This window comes from Nicotiana tomentosiformis, chromosome 2 (genome assembly GCF_000390325.3).
Source record: "Nicotiana tomentosiformis chromosome 2, ASM39032v3, whole genome shotgun sequence".
Lineage (NCBI taxonomy): Eukaryota > Viridiplantae > Streptophyta > Magnoliopsida > Solanales > Solanaceae > Nicotiana > Nicotiana tomentosiformis.
The window spans coordinates 45,212,628-45,230,952 of NC_090813.1; the positions used below are offsets into that span (position 1 = coordinate 45,212,628).

Consider the following 18,325-nt stretch of genomic DNA (forward strand, 5'->3'; position numbering starts at 1 on the left):
AAGGCCATTGTTATTAAAGTATTTAGTTATTCTTCTTGGTAGTAATTATTGGTATCATTTTCTCCTGAGTCAAATTAAACTGAAAAATATTTTGTTTTTACTATAAATTCTTGCAATCAACATTTTATTTAGTTGATCAACATATTTATTTCTGCTAGCTAAGATATCTTTTTAATTCTATCATGCGATTTGTACAAATTGCGTTTTAATCTATTGATAAAAATATTTCTCTTATTAAACTAAAAAATATTTTGTTTTTACTATAAATTTTTGCAATCAATATTTTATTTAGTTGATCAACATATTCATTTCTGCTAGCTAAGACATCTTTTTAATTCTATTATGCGATTTGTATAAATTGCATTTTAATCTATTGATAGAAATATTTCTCTTATTTCTAGTAGAAGGCCAATTGGTATTAAAGTATTTAATGTCACGACCCCAATTTCCCTCCGTAGGATGTCATGATGGCACCTAGTCTCTAAGACTAGGTAAGCCTATCAATTATATGAAATACAAAACTGAAACTCAAATCTCAACATATAAAATAAATCAAACCGTGATTCAAATAGTCACAACTCCCAAAACCCGGTAGAAATAAGTCACGAGCTTCTAAGAATTTATTCTAAGTGTCTCTATACATCAGAGTCTAAAGGAAATAAGGAAGACAACATAATAAGATAAAATGGGACTCCGGAGTCTGCGGACGCTGGCAAATATACCTCAAAGTCTCCTCGTACGGATAATTCACTAATGCCTGGTCTGACAAGATGTACCTGGATCTGCACAAAAAGATGTGTAGAAGCGTAGTATGAGTACACCACAGCAGTACCCAGTAAGTGCCAAGCCTAACCTCGGTAGAGTACTGACGAGGTCAGGTCAGGCCCTACTAGAATAATTAAAGAAAGGGAGAAAAGTTTAACAATATAATAACAATAATAAATCAAGTAAGTAGTATGTCACAATTTAACTACACAGAATAAGGGCAATTAACACCTCGCGGAAGGAAAACAGAAATTTACAACTTTAAGGAAAATACCAAAAATAACCAAAGGCAATGCAGCCATAAAGAAATATCAACAAGGGCACTCCCGAGGAACCACCTCGTAGACCCAAATCATAAATAAATTCACAATATCTCATTTTTGTATATCACCGCGGGAGCCTTCACATTAAATTTTAAAGAAAATATTTTTCCCGAAATAGCATCCCGCGTTTTAGCCACCCTTATCACACCGCATGACTTCTAGTAGTTCCCCTACTAGCCACGCGTATCAAGCCACCCTTATCTCACCGCATGCATTTCAACACCCAGACCGTATACCATCGCATACGTATCAATATCACAATATATCATAATTTGCACCTCAAGTGCCCAAATATTTTAACTTGCCAAAATAAATCAACAACAAGAATATTTTCCACAATAAGGAGCTCACGGCTTAATCACAATGAGTACAAAGTCTCGCAAAATATTCAACAGAATAATATCCATTATTTCCACAATACGGAGCTCACAACTCAATCATAATGAATACAAAAATCTTCACAAAATATTCAGCAAAAATAATAATATTTCACAAATTTAACTTCTAATTTTTAAATGTAAAATACTTCATTTTAAAAAAAAATTAAATTAAGAAATCCAACCTTTAAATAATGTACGGAACAAAAGAAACAGAGTTTCAACTAAACAAGTAAAACACTTAGCAGGAAAAGGTCATGCAAATTTAAAATACGAAAATATATTAATGATGATGAATATAACAGAATAAAATAATTTAATTAATATGCAACAGTGCTCTACGCAATTTTAAAGGCATAATCTTCCATATTTATCCCGTGCACACACTCGTCACCTCGTGTACACGACTTTCAATACATCAACATTTTCATATCAATACCAATCCTAAGGGAAATTTCTCTCACACAAGGTTAGACAAGTCACTTACCTCAAACCACGCCCAATCAGTCAAGTAGTATGCCTTTTCCTCGATTTTCCGACTCCGATCGGCTCGAATCTAATCATAATTAATTCGATTCAATCAATACAAATTATAGGAATAAATTCCATAAAAAATTACAAATTTTCTAACAAAATTCGAATTTTAACCCAAAAATCGCTCGTAGGGCCCATGTCTCGGAATCCAACGAAACTCACAAAATCCTACAACCCATTCAATTACGAGTTCAACCATACTAGTTTCACTCAAATCCGACTCTGAATCGACATCGAAATCTCAAAAATTCTTTTTATGAGATTTCTACAATTTTTTCCAAATTTCCATCTCAAAACACTAATTAAATGATAAAAACAATGATATATTCGTGTATATTGACCAAATCTGAGTTAGAATCACTTACCTCAATATTTTTTCTTGAAAATCTCTCAAAAATCGCCTCTCCCCAAGCTCCAAATTGTCAAAATGGATAATGGGACGAAGCCCCCGTTTTATAACTTAAAGTCTCTGTCCAGGCGCTGCCCTCGATTGACAGCCTCGATTTACAACCTCGATTTCCAGCCTATTTCCAGCTTCGATTTTGACCTCGATTTACAGCCTATTTCCATCCTCGATTTTGACCTCAATGTTGACCTCGATTTTTGACAGATGAAGGAAACCAGATCAGTCAAAAACCAGCAAACTCAACTTCAGCAGTCTCCCAACTTCAGTTCTTGATTTGTTAACCATCCGAAACTCACTCGAGGCCCTCGGAACCTCAACCAAATACACCAACAATTCCTAAAATATCATACGAACTTAGTTGAAACCTCAAATCCCATAAAACAACGCTAAAACCACAGATCATACCCCAATTCAAGCTTAAGGAACTTAAGAATTTCCAACTTCTACATTCGATACCGAAACCTATCAAATTAATTCTGATTAGCCTCAATTTTTGCAAACAAGTCATAAATGACATACGGATCTATAAAAATTTTCAGAACTGGATTCCGACCCTAATATCAAAAAGTCAACTCCTTGGTCAAACTTGCCAAAAATTCAACTTTTCGCCATTTCAAGCCAAATTTCACTACGGACTTCCAAAAAAATTTCTGGACACGCTCCTAAGTCGAAAATCACCATACGGAGCTAGTGGAATCATCAAAACTCCATTCTGGGGTCGTTATATATAAGTCGACATCCGGTCACTATTTTAACTTAAGCTTTAAACCTTGGAACTAAGTGTTCCAATTCATTCCAAAACCTCACCGGACCCGAACCAATTACCCTGGCAAGTCACAAAATAACTGTAAAGCACAAATTGAGCAGTAAATGGGGAACATGGTAGTAATACTCAAAACGACCGGATGGGTCGTTACATTCTCCCCCTCTTAAACAAACGTTCGTCCTCGAACGGGTTTAGAATTATACCTGGAGTCTCAAATAGGTGTGGATATTTTCTCGGCATCTCCCGCTCAGTCTCCTAAGTAGCTTCTCCATCTGGCTGGCCTCTCCACTGCACCTTCACTGAAGCTATGTTCTTTGATCTAAGCTTTCTAACTTGTCTGTCCAAAATGGCCAGTGGTTCCTTGACATAAGACAGATCCGTGTCCAACTGGATTGAGCTGAAGTCTAACACATGAGATTGATCGCTGTGATACTTCCGGAGCATGAAAACATGGAACATTGGATGAACTGCAGAGAGGCTTGGTGGTAGTGTAAATATGTAAGCCACCTCTCCAACTCTCTCAAGAATCTCAAAAGGTCCGATATACCTCGGACTCAACTTGCCCTTCTTTCCGAACCTTATAACACCATTCATAGGCGAAACCCGGAGCAAGACCCGCTCACCAACCATGAATGCAACATCATGAACCTTCCGATCCGCATAACTCTTTTATCTAGATTGGGCTGTATAGAGTCGATCCTGAATCAACTTAACCTTTTCCAAAGCATCCTGAACCAGGTCTGTACCCAATAGTCTAGCCCCGCTCGGTTCGAACCAACCCACTGGAGACCTACACCGCCTACCATACAAGACCTCATACGGAGCTATCTGAATGCTCTACTGATAACTGTTTTTTTAGACAAACTCCGCAAGTGGCAAGAACTGATCCCATGCACCCCCAAAATCCATCACACACGCACGAAGCATATCCTCCAATATCTGAATAGTGCGCTCGGACTATCCGTCCGTTTGAGAGTGAAATGTTGTACTCAAATCTACCTGAGTACCCAACTCTCGTTGTACGGCTCTCCATAACCGTGGCGTAAACTGTGTACCCCGGTCAGAGATGATAGATACCGGTACGCCATGAAGCCTAACAATCTCGCGAATGTAAACCTGAGCCAGCTGCTCCGAAGAGTAAGTAGTAACCACAAGAATGAAATGAGTTGATTGGTCAATCTATCCACAATCACCCAAACTGCATCGAACTTCCTCTGAGTCCGTGGGAGCCCAACAATGAAATCCATAGTGATTTGCTCCCATTTCCACTCTGGAATCTCTAACTTCTAAAGCAATCCACCGGGTCGTTGATGCTCATATTTCACTTGCTGACAATTTAGGCACCGGGCTACATATTCCACTATGTCTTTCTTCATCCACCTCCACCAATAGCGTTGTCTCAAGTCCTGATACATCTTCGCAGCACCTGGATGAATGGAGTACCGCGAACTGTGAGTCTCTTGGAGAATTAACTCACGCAAACCATCTATATTAGGCACACATAGCCTGCCTTGCATTCGTAATACACTGTCATCTCCAATAGTGACCTCCTTGGCGTCACCGTGCTGAACTGTGTCCTTAAGGACAAGCAGATGGGGTCATCATACTGACGCTCCCTGATACGATCATACAGAGAAGATTGAGAGACCATATAAGCCAAAACTCGGCTCGACTCAGAAACATCCAATCTAACAAACTGGTTGGCCAAGGCCTGAACATCCAAGGCTAAAGGCCTTTCTACTACTGGTAAGTATGCTAAGCTTCCCAAACTCTCTGACTTACGACTCAAGGCATCGGCCACCACATTGGCCTTTTCGGGATGATAGAGAATGGTGATATCATAATCCTTAAGCAACTCCAACCACCTCAGCTGCCGTAAATTAAGATCCATCTGTTTAAACAGATGTTGTAGACTCCAGTGGTCGGTATAAACCTCACAATGGATACCGTACAAATAATGCCGCCAAATCTTCAAGGCATGAACAATAGCTGCTAACTCAAGGTCGTGGATTGGATAATTCTTCTCATGTACCTTTAACTACCTGGACGCATAGGCAATCACCCTACCGTCTTGCATCAATATTATGCCGAGACCAATACGCGACGCATCACAATACACAGTATAAGACCGTGAACCTGTAGGCAATACCAATATTGGGGCTATAGTCAAAGTTGTCTTGAGCTTTTGAAAGCTCTCCTCACATTCCTCGGTCCACCTGAACGAAGAACCTTTCTGAGTTAATTTGGTCATAGGTGCAGCAATAGAAGAGAAACCCTATACAAATCGGCGATAATACCCCGCCAAACCAAGAAAACTCCAGATCTCAGTAGCTGATGATGGTCTGGGCCAACTCTGCGCTGCTTCAATTTTTTTCGGATCTACCTTAATCCCTTCGCACGAAACTATATGACCCAAAAATCCCACTGAATCAAGACATAATTCACACTTTAAAAATTTTGCATATAACTTCTTTTCTCTCAAAGCCTGAAGCACAGTCCTCAGGTGTTGTTCATGATCTTCCCGACTCCAGGAATACACCAGAATGTCGTTAATAAACACAATGATGAAAGTATCAAGATAGGGATGAAATATACTATCCATTAAGTGCATAAATGTTGTTGGGGCGTTGGTCAGCCCAAAAGACATCACAAGGAACTTGTAATGACCGTACCGAGTCCTGAAAGCAGTCTTCGGGATATCTGGTTTCGGAATCTTCAACTGATGATAGCCTGAACGCAAGTCGATCTTAGAGAACACTCTAGCACCATGAAGCTGATCAAATAGGTCATCAATACGTGGCAATGGATACCTGTTCTTCATTGTAACCTTGTTCAGCTGGCGGTAATCAATACACATCCGCATAGAACCATTATTCTTCTTCACAAATAAAATAGGAGCACCCCAAGACGATACACTGATCCGAACAAAACCCTTATTAGCAACTGCATTTTTAATTCTTTTAATTCTGCTGGGGCCATATGATATGGTGGAATAGAAATGGGCTGAGTGCCCGGTAACAAATCAATGCCAAAGTCAATATCCCTGTCGGGTGGCATACCCAGAAGATCCGCTGGAAATACTTCAGGAAAATCCCTTACTACAGGAACTGACTCCACGGTAGGAGTATCAACACTAACATCTCTCACATAGGCCAAATACACATCACACCCCTTCTCAACCATTCGTTGAGCTTTAAGAAATAAAACAACTATGCTAGAAATATGATCTAAGGTACCTCTCCACTCTAGCCGCGGTAGACCTGGCATAGCCAACGTCACCATCTTGGCGTAACAATCAAGGATAGCGTGATAGGGTGACAACCAGTCCATGCCCAAAATAAAATCGAAATCTACCATACTGATCAATAACAAATCAGCTCTAGTCTCAAAACCACTGATAACAATTAAACACGACCGATACATGCGGTCCACAATAATAGATTCACCCACGGGTGTAGATACATAAACAGAAGAACTCAAAGAATCACGAGATACGCCTAAATACGGGGCAAAATAAGATGACACATAAGAAAAAGTGGAGCCTCGATCAAACAAGACTGGTGCATCTCCCTCTAGGGCATAATATCTGGCTTGGCCTCCCCCTCTAGGGAGACCTCTACCTGTCCGACCTCCACCTCTAGCTGGCTGTGCAGGTGGGGTGGCAACTGGTGCAGTAATCATGGCCTGAGAAGCCTAAAGGGCCTGTGGAATAGGTGGGGCCTAAGAAATATGTGGAGGTGCACCCCTCCTAAGTTTGGGGCAATCCCTCAGAATATGATGAGTGTCACCACACTCAAAACAAGCCCTCGGAGGACGTGGCTGTTGGGACTGGCTCGGGCCAGATCGACTGGACTGCCCGCTGAAAGCACCCCGTACAGGAGGTACAGTAGACACTGGTGGTGCATAATATGGAACATGGGGTCTGGGAGTAGCCAAAATACCGCTGGAAGCTGGAAGTGCTGAATGAATAAGATGGCTCACATAGCCTCTACCATGACAGGCTGCAGCTGGGGCACCAGAATTGTTATATGTGCCAGAATCTCGAGGTCTCTTAGCTTCCCTCTCTTCTCTCTCCCGAGTCCGCATACCCTCCAATATCCTAGCAATTGACACCACCTGTTGGTATGTGATGTCCATCTCCAGTTCTCAGGCCATACTGAATTTGATACTAGGGTGGAGCCCCTCAATAAATCGACGAACCCGCTCTCAAACAATAGCAACCAAGGTTGGTGCATGCCTAGCCAAATCACTGAATCGGACCGCATACTTTGACACGGTCATAGCACCCTGGCGTAGCTTCTCAAACTCTACGCGTCATGCATCCCTAAGACTCTGAGGAACATAATCCCTCAAGAACATATCTAAAAATTGAGTCCAAGTGAGTAAAGCTGCCTCAGCCGGACTATCCAACTCATATGCCCGCCACCATTGGCAGGCCGCTCCTCTAAAGTGGAATGTCGTGAAAGAAACCTCACTGGAATCCACAATACACATAGTACAAAGGATATGGTGACACTCCTCAAGAAAACCCTGAGCATCCTCTGAAGCTAAATCGCAGAATGTGGGAGGGTGGTACTTTTTGTACCTCTCGAGCCTGAGCTGCGCCCCCTCTGAAACTGCTGCCCTAACCTCGAGCCGAAGTGGGACAACTGGCTGCACCGGTATAACCTCTGGGGCATGGAAAACCTGGGCTCGTGGCTCTGGGCTATGGGCGGTGGGAGTCTGTGCTCCTCCCCCAGCCTGAGATATGGTAGGAGTAAGTGAAATTAACCTTGCCTGAGCTAGAGTGCCGAACATGCTCAAAAACTGGTCAAGAGTCTCCTGAAGTGCAGGAGTAGTAACAGGCGTCTCAGGTGCATGTTCTCCAACTGGAGCTACTGGTGGTTCCTCTGCAGCAGCTTGTGCGGGTGCTCTGGCTGCATCACATAGTCTTCCTCGGCCTCTGGCTCAGCCTCTGCCCCGACCTCGGCCTCTTGCGGCTCCAACAGGGGGCACAGGTGTCTGATCATCTGATCCAGTTGTGCGTGTCCTCACTATCTGTGAGAGAATAAAAAGACAATGGTTTAAAATTTTGAAGTCAACAAATGCGCACGATAAGGAATCAAAGAAGTGAATATTTTCCAAACAGTTCCATAGCCTCCCGAAGATAAGTACATATGTCTCTGTACCGATTCGCGGGACTCTACTAAACCTGCTTGTGACTCAAAACACCTATAAATCTAGAGCTCTGATACCAACTTGTTACGACCCCAATTTGCCTCTGTAGGATGTTGTGATGGCACCTAGTCTCTAAGACTAGGTAAGCCTATCAATTATGCGGAATACAAAACTGAAACTCAAATCTCAACATATAAAATAAATCAAACCGCGATTCAAATAGTCATAACTCCCAAAACCCGGTAGAAATAAGTCTCAAGCTTCTAAGAATTTATTCTAAGTATCTCTATACATCAGAGTCTAAAGGAAATAAGGAAGACAACATAATAAGATAGAAGGGGACTCCGGAGTCTGCGGACGCTGGCAAATATACCTCGAAGTCTGCTCGTACGGATAATTCATTGATGCCCGGTCTGATAAGATGTACCTGGATCTGCACAAAAAGATGTGCAGAAGCGTAGTATGTGTACACCACAGCGGTACCTAGTAAGTGCCAAGCCTAACCTCGGTAGAGTAGTGACTAGGTCAAGTCAGGCCCTACTGGAATAATAAAAGACAGGGAGAAAAGTTTAACAATATAATAACAATAATGACAATGGGGATAAATCAAGTAAGTAGTATGTCACAATTTAACTACACAGAATAAGGGCAATTAACACCTCGCGGAAAAAAACAGAAATTTACAACTTTAAGGAAAATACCAAAAATAACCAAAGGCAATGCAACCATAAAGAAATATCAACAAGGACACTCCCGAGGTACCGCTTCGTAGTCCCAAATCATAAATAAATTCACAATATCTCATTTTCTTATATCACTGCGGGATCCTTCACATTAAACTTTAAAGAAAATATTTTTCCCGAAATAGCATCCCGCGTTTTAGCCACCCTTATCACACCGCATGACTTCTAGTAGTTCCCCTACTAGCCACGCGTATCAAGCCACCCTTATCTCACCGCATGCGTTTCAACACCCAGACCTTATACCACTGCATGCATATCAATATCACAATACATCACAATTTGCACCTCAAGTGCCCAAATATTTTAACTTGCCAAAATAAATCAATAACAAGAATATTTTTCACAATAAGGAGCCCACGGCTCAATCACAATGAGTACAAAGTCTCACAATATATTCAGCAGAATAATATCCATTATTTCAACAATATGGAGCTCACAGCTCAATTACAATGAATACAAAAATCTTCATAAAATATTCAGCAAAAATAATAATATTTCACAAATTTAACATCAAATATTTAATTGTAAAATACTTCATTTTTTAAAAAAATATTTAAATTAAGAAATCCAACCTTCAAATAATGCACGAAACAAAAGAAACAGAGTTTCAAATAAACAAGTAAAACACTTAGCAGGAACAGGTCATGCAAATTTAAAATACGAAAATATATTAATGATGATGAATATAACAGAATAAAATAATTTAATTAATATGCAACAGTGCTCTACGCAATTTAAAGACATAATCTTCCACATTTAGCCCGTGTTCACACTCGTCACCTCGTGTACACGACTTTCAACACATCAATATTTTCATATCAATACCAATCCTAAGGAGAATTTTCCTCACACAAGGTTAGACAAGTCACTTACCTCAAACCACGCCCAATCAGTCAACTAGTATGCCTTTTCCTCGATTTTCCGACTCCGGTCGGCTCGAATATAATCATAATTAATTCGATTCAATCAACACAAATTATAGGAATAAATTCTATAAGAAAATACAAATTTTCTAACAAAATTTGAATTTTAACCCAAAAATCGCCCGTGGGGCATATGTCTCGGAATCCGACGAAACTCACAAAATTTGACAACCCATTACATTACGAGTCTAACCATACTAGTTTCACTCAAGTCCGACTCCGAATCGACATCGAAATCTCAAAAAAAAATGAGATTTCTACAATTTTCCCCAAATTTTCATTTCAAAACACTAATTAAATGATGAAAATAATGATATATTCATGTATATTGACCAAATCCGAGTTAGAATCACTTACCCCAATGTTTTTTCTTGAAAATCTCTCAAAAATCGCCTCTCCTCCCTAAGCTCCAGATTGTCAAAAATAAAAAATGGGACGAAGCCCCTGTTTTATAACTTAAAGTCTGTGTCCAGGCGCTGCCCTCGATTTTCATCCTCGATTTCCAACCTCGATTAACAGCCTCGATTTCCAGCCTATTTCCATCCTCGATTTTGACCTCGATTTTTGACAGATGAAGGAAACCAGATCAGCCAAAAACTAGCAAACTCAACTTCAACAGTCTCCCAACTTCAATTCTTGATCCGTTAACCATCTCAAATTCACCCGAAACCCTCGGGACCTCAACCAAATATACCAACAAGTCCTAAAATATCATATGAACTTAGTTGAAACCTCAAATCCCATCAAACAATGCTAAAACCACTCATAACCCAATTCAAGCTTAAAGAACTTAAGAATTTCCAACTTCTACATTCGATACTGAAACCTATCAAATCAATTCCGATTGACCTCAAATTTTGCAAACAGGTCATAAATAACATAACGGATCTATGAAAATTTTCAGAATTGGATTCCGACCTCGATATCAAAATGTCAACTCCCCGATCAAACTTCCCAAAAATTTAACTTTTCGCCATTTCAAGCCAAATTTCACAACGGACTTCCAAAAAAATTTCCGGACACGCTCCTAAGTCTAAAATCACCATACGGAGCTATTAGAATCATCAAAACTCTATTTCCGAGGTCGTTTACACATAAGTCGACATCCGGTCACTATTTGAACTTAAGCTTTAAACCTTGGAACTAAGTGTTCCAATTCATTCCAAAACCTCATCGGACCCGAACCAATTATCCCGATAAGTCATACAACAACTGTAAAGCACAAATTGAGCAGTAAATGGGGGAACGGGATTATAATACTCAAAACGACCGGACGGGTCGTTACATTTAATTATTATTCTTGGTAGTAATTATTGGTATCATTTTTTGTTGAGTCAAAAACTGAAAAATATTTTGTTTTTACTATAAAATTTTGCAATCAACATTTTATTTAGTTGATCAACATATTCATTTTTGCTAGCTAAGATATCTTTTTAATTCTATCATGCGATTTGTACAAATTGTATTTTAATCTATTGATAGAAATATTTCTCTTATTAAATACACTACTATTACCATTGGGTTTGATAACCAAGTGTTTAATAAGAACCAAATCATCTTTTTATTGGATGCTCTTCTTCGTTTCCGACACGAAACAAGAAGATACTGAATACTGGATTTGTTCTTACTTTATATTTCTCGTCAATTGAATCTTTTTCGTTTGAGGCCAGAAGTATAACTTTGGCAAGCTAGCTTTTACAGTCCATGTTTTTGTCGATTTTGGAACTACTGGTAGTACTTGACAGAAATTACCTCCCAAATCATTATTTTTTTAACCAAACGGTTCATTAATATCCAATATATTTCTAGAACTCCGGGCAAGTATTTCGATCATTTGACACTTAGCCATAAGTGCTTCATCCCATATTATCAATTTTGCTTTCCTTATAAGTTTAGCACCATTGCTCTGTTTTGATATATTTGTGATGGTTATTTAAGTTGTTTGAAGAGGTATATCAAATCTAAAGTGGTGGCCTCATAATAAAATTATTATTGGTACACCACTTGCTATTATTGCTAATAATATCATGCCTTTTGATATGATAGTTGCATGTAATGCATAATATAGAAATATTATTTTGATTCCGCCGGAGGCATCTACAAAGAATAATCTCGTTATACCAAAGTCGACTCTTTATAATATAGTCTTGAAAGCTTGTTCTTGTTTAGGATTTAGCTTTGATTGTATTTCCTGAGACACTTGTATAGCATTTTGATTCTTAATAATAGATTAACCTTTTTACTTTGTGTTCTAACGCTTGTTTTATGGAATAAATTTATGTACCCTAAACTTTTTTTTTAACTTAAATAAGAATTTTACTCATATGATAAATTTAAAATATAATTATCCGAAATTCATAAGTGCTTCATCACATGCAATTATAAGAGCCTAGGAGTATTCTCTTAGTATTAGTTCATCTCTTGTTTTGAATATTTAATCTTAATTATAATTTTATCCACCATAAATTTTATTATCAAAGAGTAAAAGATTGATATGACATTTCACTTTTAGATCTTTATATTTGTAGAATCTTTAGTGGTATTTGCTCTTACTAACTAATTTTTTTTTCTTTCTCATATATTTATATTCTTAAATATTTTCTTAGTTGTTGTTTAATAATTGAGTATATGTCAATATTACATGAAAAAAATAATAAAAAAATATTATTTGAGTAGAAAAGTAGTTTAAATATAATATAAAAATATATTATTGTGGGGGTATTTTTTTTCTCAATTTCAATTCTTTATGCAGTCCATTTAATATTACTTATATTTTTTTTTCATATTGGACATTATGGAGTGGTAATGTATTGCAAATACGGATGATTCTTATGAAATTGATTTTATTAAACCTTCTTACAAATTTTTAGTAAGAATTTAATTGACAAAATTTTATTAATTTTAAAATCTTAAATATTAAAAATTAGCATAGAAGGTATTGTAGTCCAAAAAATAGGTTATTGAAGTCATGTTCTTTTCTTATGAGTTCTTCCGTTTAATATTTTAGGGCTATTTTGATATATTAATATTGTATTTATGCTTTTATAATAATATATGCTCTCTTTTTTTCTAAATGAATTTGGACAATATAATACATTCTCTAATTAAATTAGTAATAGGACATTATAATACGTTTTCAAATTAAATTAGTAATAGAAATTTTTAAGAAGTATATCCTAAAAGTAATAGGATTACATGACTAAAGATATTTACTTATTCAATTTTATATGAATTAGACAACCCGAAAGTAATTATACTAATAGGATTCCTAAAGGTAATCATGTAGGATTCCTAACGTGTAATATTATATCCTAAAACTAATAGGATTATAAGGCTAATATCTAGAATTCCGGTTATGCCCTTTTATTATGAGTTATTATGTTTAATATTATAAGGTTATTTTTGTAAATCGACATTGTATTCATACTTTTATAATAAAATATAGATAGATAGATATAGATAGATATAGATATAGATTTTTTAAACCAACTAAATACACACATTTAAGTCTTTCATGCCGCTCAGCTTCTCTAAATTGTATCTCAGTGTAAACAATGATGACAAACAAAGATAAACACATGAAAAATGAAGGAAAAAGAATCATCTGGTTTCTTTTAACTATTGTTTTGGGGGCAATCTTTTTCAGTTTTTTAAATCTTTTCAAATGTACAAAGTTTATTCAAATGAGTTGAACAGAAGATGCTACGATTAGATTCATGATACAATAAAATATGTGAATATAGTTACCTCACTAGAGCATAATATTAAGGCACAAGGGCAAATTCTGTCGACTTATCATTTATATTATTCTAACTTTTTTTGGATATAGCGTGAAAGAAATGTAATTTATAAATACGTAATGCATTATGCATTTCTTCTAATAACAGGCTTGGGTTAAAGCCTGTGAGTTGCTCTCGCACAAGGAATTGACAGAAATCACAGTCCTCTTTTCCTTTTAAGCTCCAACCCATTAAAGTCACTGTTTGTTCACAAATACACATTTAGTATCCTTTGGTGTACTGATTGCATAAAACCTCAACGTATAACAGTACGACAGTCAAATATTTATTACTTACCTAAATTATGAACTGTTACTAAATATAGGTAGACTATAATCGGATGCTTGATTCATTCTACTAAATAAATTTTGAAATAAATTATACTCCAATTAGGGTCTGAAATTACATTGCAAAATTTGCCCTTGTATCCCACCCTTCATACTATGAAGAGCAATATCGTTATTTAAGGACCTACTATGGTCGATCAACAATCTCAATATCAACAACACCACCTCTCTTTGGCATCAGATAACACTGAGAATACGGTGTATATCATAGGGACCCTTGTGTAAGTGCAAAGCACCTGATTAGTCAATCAAAAGTAGACATGATTCTAATTTGATTACTAAACAAGCCATAAATTATCTCTACTGATTAACATAATACGAAATATGTTCTCCCAAAAAGATGTGGTACAACAATGCCTTGTTCAAACAGGCAACTTCCCGCAACAATTAGCATTTAGGGCGGGCATATATCGCCTATCGGATATAACCGTTAGTCCGAACCGAAAAAAAGATATTGGGTTATCGATATAGAGTTATTGGGTAAATAGTTCGATAACAATTTAATGTTATTTGGCTATTAGGTTATCGGTTCGAATCTCCGTTTGCTCAATAAACTTTAACAAAATTATAATTTTACTCACTAAGTATATAAAACCACCTTATGGCTTCATTCTCTCAAAATTATCATGTCAATTTGATACCTAAACTGCATCTTCACACTCAGAGCTCCAAAGTGATCCAAAACTTAATTCATGCTACACAGCAAGTTTCTTTGCCCAAAATGGAAAATTAAGCTACTAATTCACAGATTTCATTAGAAAATATGATCCTTATTGTACTGCGAAGAAATAGTATCCATGCGCTTAGCAGGTAGAGAAGACATGAAAAGAAAGACATTTTATTAGGAAGAAAAATAACACAAGCAGTCCCATTCTGGTTGTAATATTTCTAATCCATTAATTTTCCTATCACAGACCCACTTCATTACATCAAAACTCAACGTGCAATAACTAAAGTTTTTTTCACTTCACAGCTCATTCTGCCATTTTTAATAGATAAAAAAGTCTTACACAAGAAAGGCCAATATGAATATAGTAAAAGCCAAGAGTTTTGCATGACTGCTCAAGCAGTTATAGTAATGATCAAGGTGGATTTCATATACTGAGGTTATAAATGCATTCCAATAAAAATAATACAATTGTATCAGCATTCGACCAACAAGATGCTCCTCATTATTGCAAACTATAGCAACTGAAAAATTAAGAGAACGTTCTCTAGATTGCATGCAGGGAAAAAGCAGCTTCCAAATCTACTATCACCAGTGGAAAACAAAGTGTGACGGAAAAGGAAAAGGAAAAGATGCATCTAAACTAGCATCGGTTACCAAACTGCCAGCACAATGATGCAAAATGATTCCGTCATGAATCTGGAAATCACTATTTTCTATTCTGCTCTAGATTGACCAGCACGGGAAGAAAGGATGATGCCGACAATCAGTCCGTACAAAGCCAATGCCTCCGCAAAGATGAGAATCAGGATCATACCGACAAACAGTTTTGGTTGTTGTGCATTTGCTCTGGGAAAATAAGATAATGTTAGGATACGGAACCAAGAGATATTAAATACAAATTTGTATATAAGGAAACTTAAGAAGATAATGCAACTTCTGATAAACCAACGCGAGGGACTAAATCTAACAATCAAATAAAAGGTCCTCTCCTGCTAAGAACATATATAAAGCAGCTAGAAGGAAAGTCCAAAGGATTTTATTTCAGAATGATACGAAACAATATAGAGATGGATATTTCTCACCTTCATAAAACATTTCTTGGTGACAATAAAGTTTGCTATGCCAAAACTGATTTAGTTGTACACTTCTTTCATGATGACAGTCATAATTATACTTTGGGTTCGCATCAAGGATGAAAACTGCAGCTTTCTGTTTCTTTATTAAAATAACTATATTAATTTTAGAAAATAATGGGAACAAAATCCTCTGCAACTCATTAATGGAAAGACATCAGCATATGTGGAAAAAACGGAGTGAACTAAAAGTATCTTCCCAAGGAAAGGGCAATAGAACAGTAGATTTTGTTATTCTGCTAAAAATATGTATAAAGCAATAAAAGGGTCCCCCACTTCATATCAGTTAATGACTTGCTTTTTGGCATGCCACAATGTGATAGATTACCGTCAATCTTATCACAAATAGTTGGCTCTTTTATGCTAGTGTTAGGATTTCTCACTTCAAAATTTGAAATACCCAAGTTACAGGGTTTACCCTTCTAATCTTTCTACCACAGACATTAGTATTAGGTTGCAGTTTGATAGAACCAGTTTATTCAGTGTACAAAAACCACTTAAGGAAAAAGATAAAAACATAAATTCAGTGAGCACAAAACTCGTAGCTTTAAATAGAAGTTCCAACTAATTTCTTTGGTGCAATAATTTGTAAAGTAGAGCGATTACTATTGATTTTTTTAATTTTTGAGAAGGTAACATTATTACTAATTTACTATTGATTACAATCAGCATTTTCAAAAGCGATAGGCCCAAAAATCGACATTAAGTGAAGTGAGAAGGAGAAGGGGAGCATTTACTTCTTTGAAGTAAAGCACATAATTTATAAAAGAATACATATATTATCCTAACACATGTTCCGCGGACGCTTTACATGGAACCTAAATTATCAATCTTGAGTGATGATAGTCAGTCCTAATGCTTCGTGCCAATGAGGTCCTTATTTGAGACAAAAGAGGTTGATGTTTTGCAGTGGCACTATCTAGTTTTAGTTTTTAGAAAAGAAAAGAGACACAGCTCTTATGGAACAAAGACTCTCGTTCACCAAACAAGGAGGACGAATCAGATGACATTCAAAGTTCAAACCTTTAGGAGAAACCAAGCACTTAGGAAGCAATAAGATTAACAACAAATAGAAGCAAATTCAACAGGTAAAACGCCTCGACATCCCACAAACAAGGTCAATTCACTAGATAGTCAAATAAGATGCCATTCATGTAAGTTTTGCAATTCTTACATGACATTGGATGGGACAAGTACAGTTATTAAGGAAAGATCTAAAGCGATTCATTTCAATGAACTTATCATGAAAAACTACTACTATACCATAATCTTCACAAAATACATTACAAAAGCATTGATTCTCAAGCCATTCAGGTGCAAAAGAAGTATTTTTTTTTTTTCTAATAAGTCTACAAAAAAAAAACGAGCAGACTGCGAAATTACCTAACACCAGCATCACCAACAATTCCAATAGCCATTCCAGCGGAAAGGCCAGCGAGACCACAAGCCAAACCAGAAGAAAGATGCGCATATCCATCAAAAAGGTAATACGATTTGGTCTTAGGGTTAATTCCGGTACTGATAATTACCGCAATAATCAAACCATATATACCTAACACTCCAGCCATAACAACCGGCACAATTGACTTCATCACAAGCTCTGGCCTCATTACTCCCATCGACGCTACTCCCACACCGCTCTTCGCCGTTCCATAAGCAGCTCCCATACCTACAACGAAATTGATGATTATATATCAGTTCCTATTCGTTGAATCGAATAATGGACGCAAAGTTTTATTATGGAGCTTACAGGAGAAAACGAGCGCTGCAGCTGCTCCGAGGAAACCGAAGAAGGGCGCAGTTTCATCGCCGCTGAAAGTTGAAGACATTTTTTCAGTTTGCTCAGAGATATCGCCGGTGATCGATCGGAATTTTGAAGGCAGGTTTTCTGATCGGCGAGAGGTATTTTACTCGTATGTCCTTGTATTTGTCTTAGGCTTCGGTTTCGTTTCTTGTCTGGGTCTGTTGCACTGTCGCTCTCAAGCCCACGTTGGACACGTTGTGCAGGAAACTTCTTTGCAGCTGCCATAGTATGGGCTCTATCCTCAAATTTAAATGTGTCTAATGAACAGGTTGTTGATTCAACTTCTCTTATTTTAGTCCCTTCAATAAGTTGGATTAGACTGGATTAAACAATAGGTTAATATTCGACCAACTTAAATTATTTTTTATTAGTTTGTTTGTTTTGTTTTGTTATAATAATTTGATTAGTTGGCAAACTAAAGACAAGTTCTCTTTTGTTTAAATATAGAGAGAGAAATATGGATACTATAGTAAATTATATACTTTTATTTCTGTATTTTGAAAAAGTTTTTCGTGGTTTGATTTGGACTACTTAGGTAACCCAAATTAAGAAGTGGCAAAATGAGGTGTTGGACTATTCTAAAAGAGGAGTGACAGCC

General features: G+C 37.1%; 1 protein-coding gene across 1 annotated transcript; it reads right to left on the reverse strand.

Moving 5' to 3' along the window:
• Positions 1-15,190: 15,190 nt before the first annotated feature.
• Positions 15,191-17,941, reverse strand: LOC104115095 (V-type proton ATPase 16 kDa proteolipid subunit). Its single transcript, XM_009625697.4, has 3 exons — positions 17,674-17,941; positions 17,307-17,592; positions 15,191-15,636 (listed from the first exon to the last, which is right to left on the reverse strand). Exons 1-3 carry the CDS (start codon positions 17,750-17,752, stop codon positions 15,504-15,506), a joined length of 498 nt encoding a protein of 165 aa, XP_009623992.1. The 5' UTR covers positions 17,753-17,941; the 3' UTR covers positions 15,191-15,503.
• Between the last annotated feature and the right edge of the window lie 384 nt (positions 17,942-18,325).

Coding starts and splice junctions, on each gene's coding strand:
- LOC104115095 (XM_009625697.4), bottom strand. CDS start 17,752: ATGTCTTCAACTTTCAGCGGCGATGAAACTGCGCCCTTCTTCGGTTTC. Junction 17,593..17,673: donor TGCAGCGCTCGTTTTCTCCT/GTAAGCTCCATA, acceptor ATTTCGTTGTAG/GTATGGGAGCTGCTTATGGA. Junction 15,637..17,306: donor GTTGGTGATGCTGGTGTTAG/GTAATTTCGCAG, acceptor TTATTTTCCCAG/AGCAAATGCACAACAACCAA.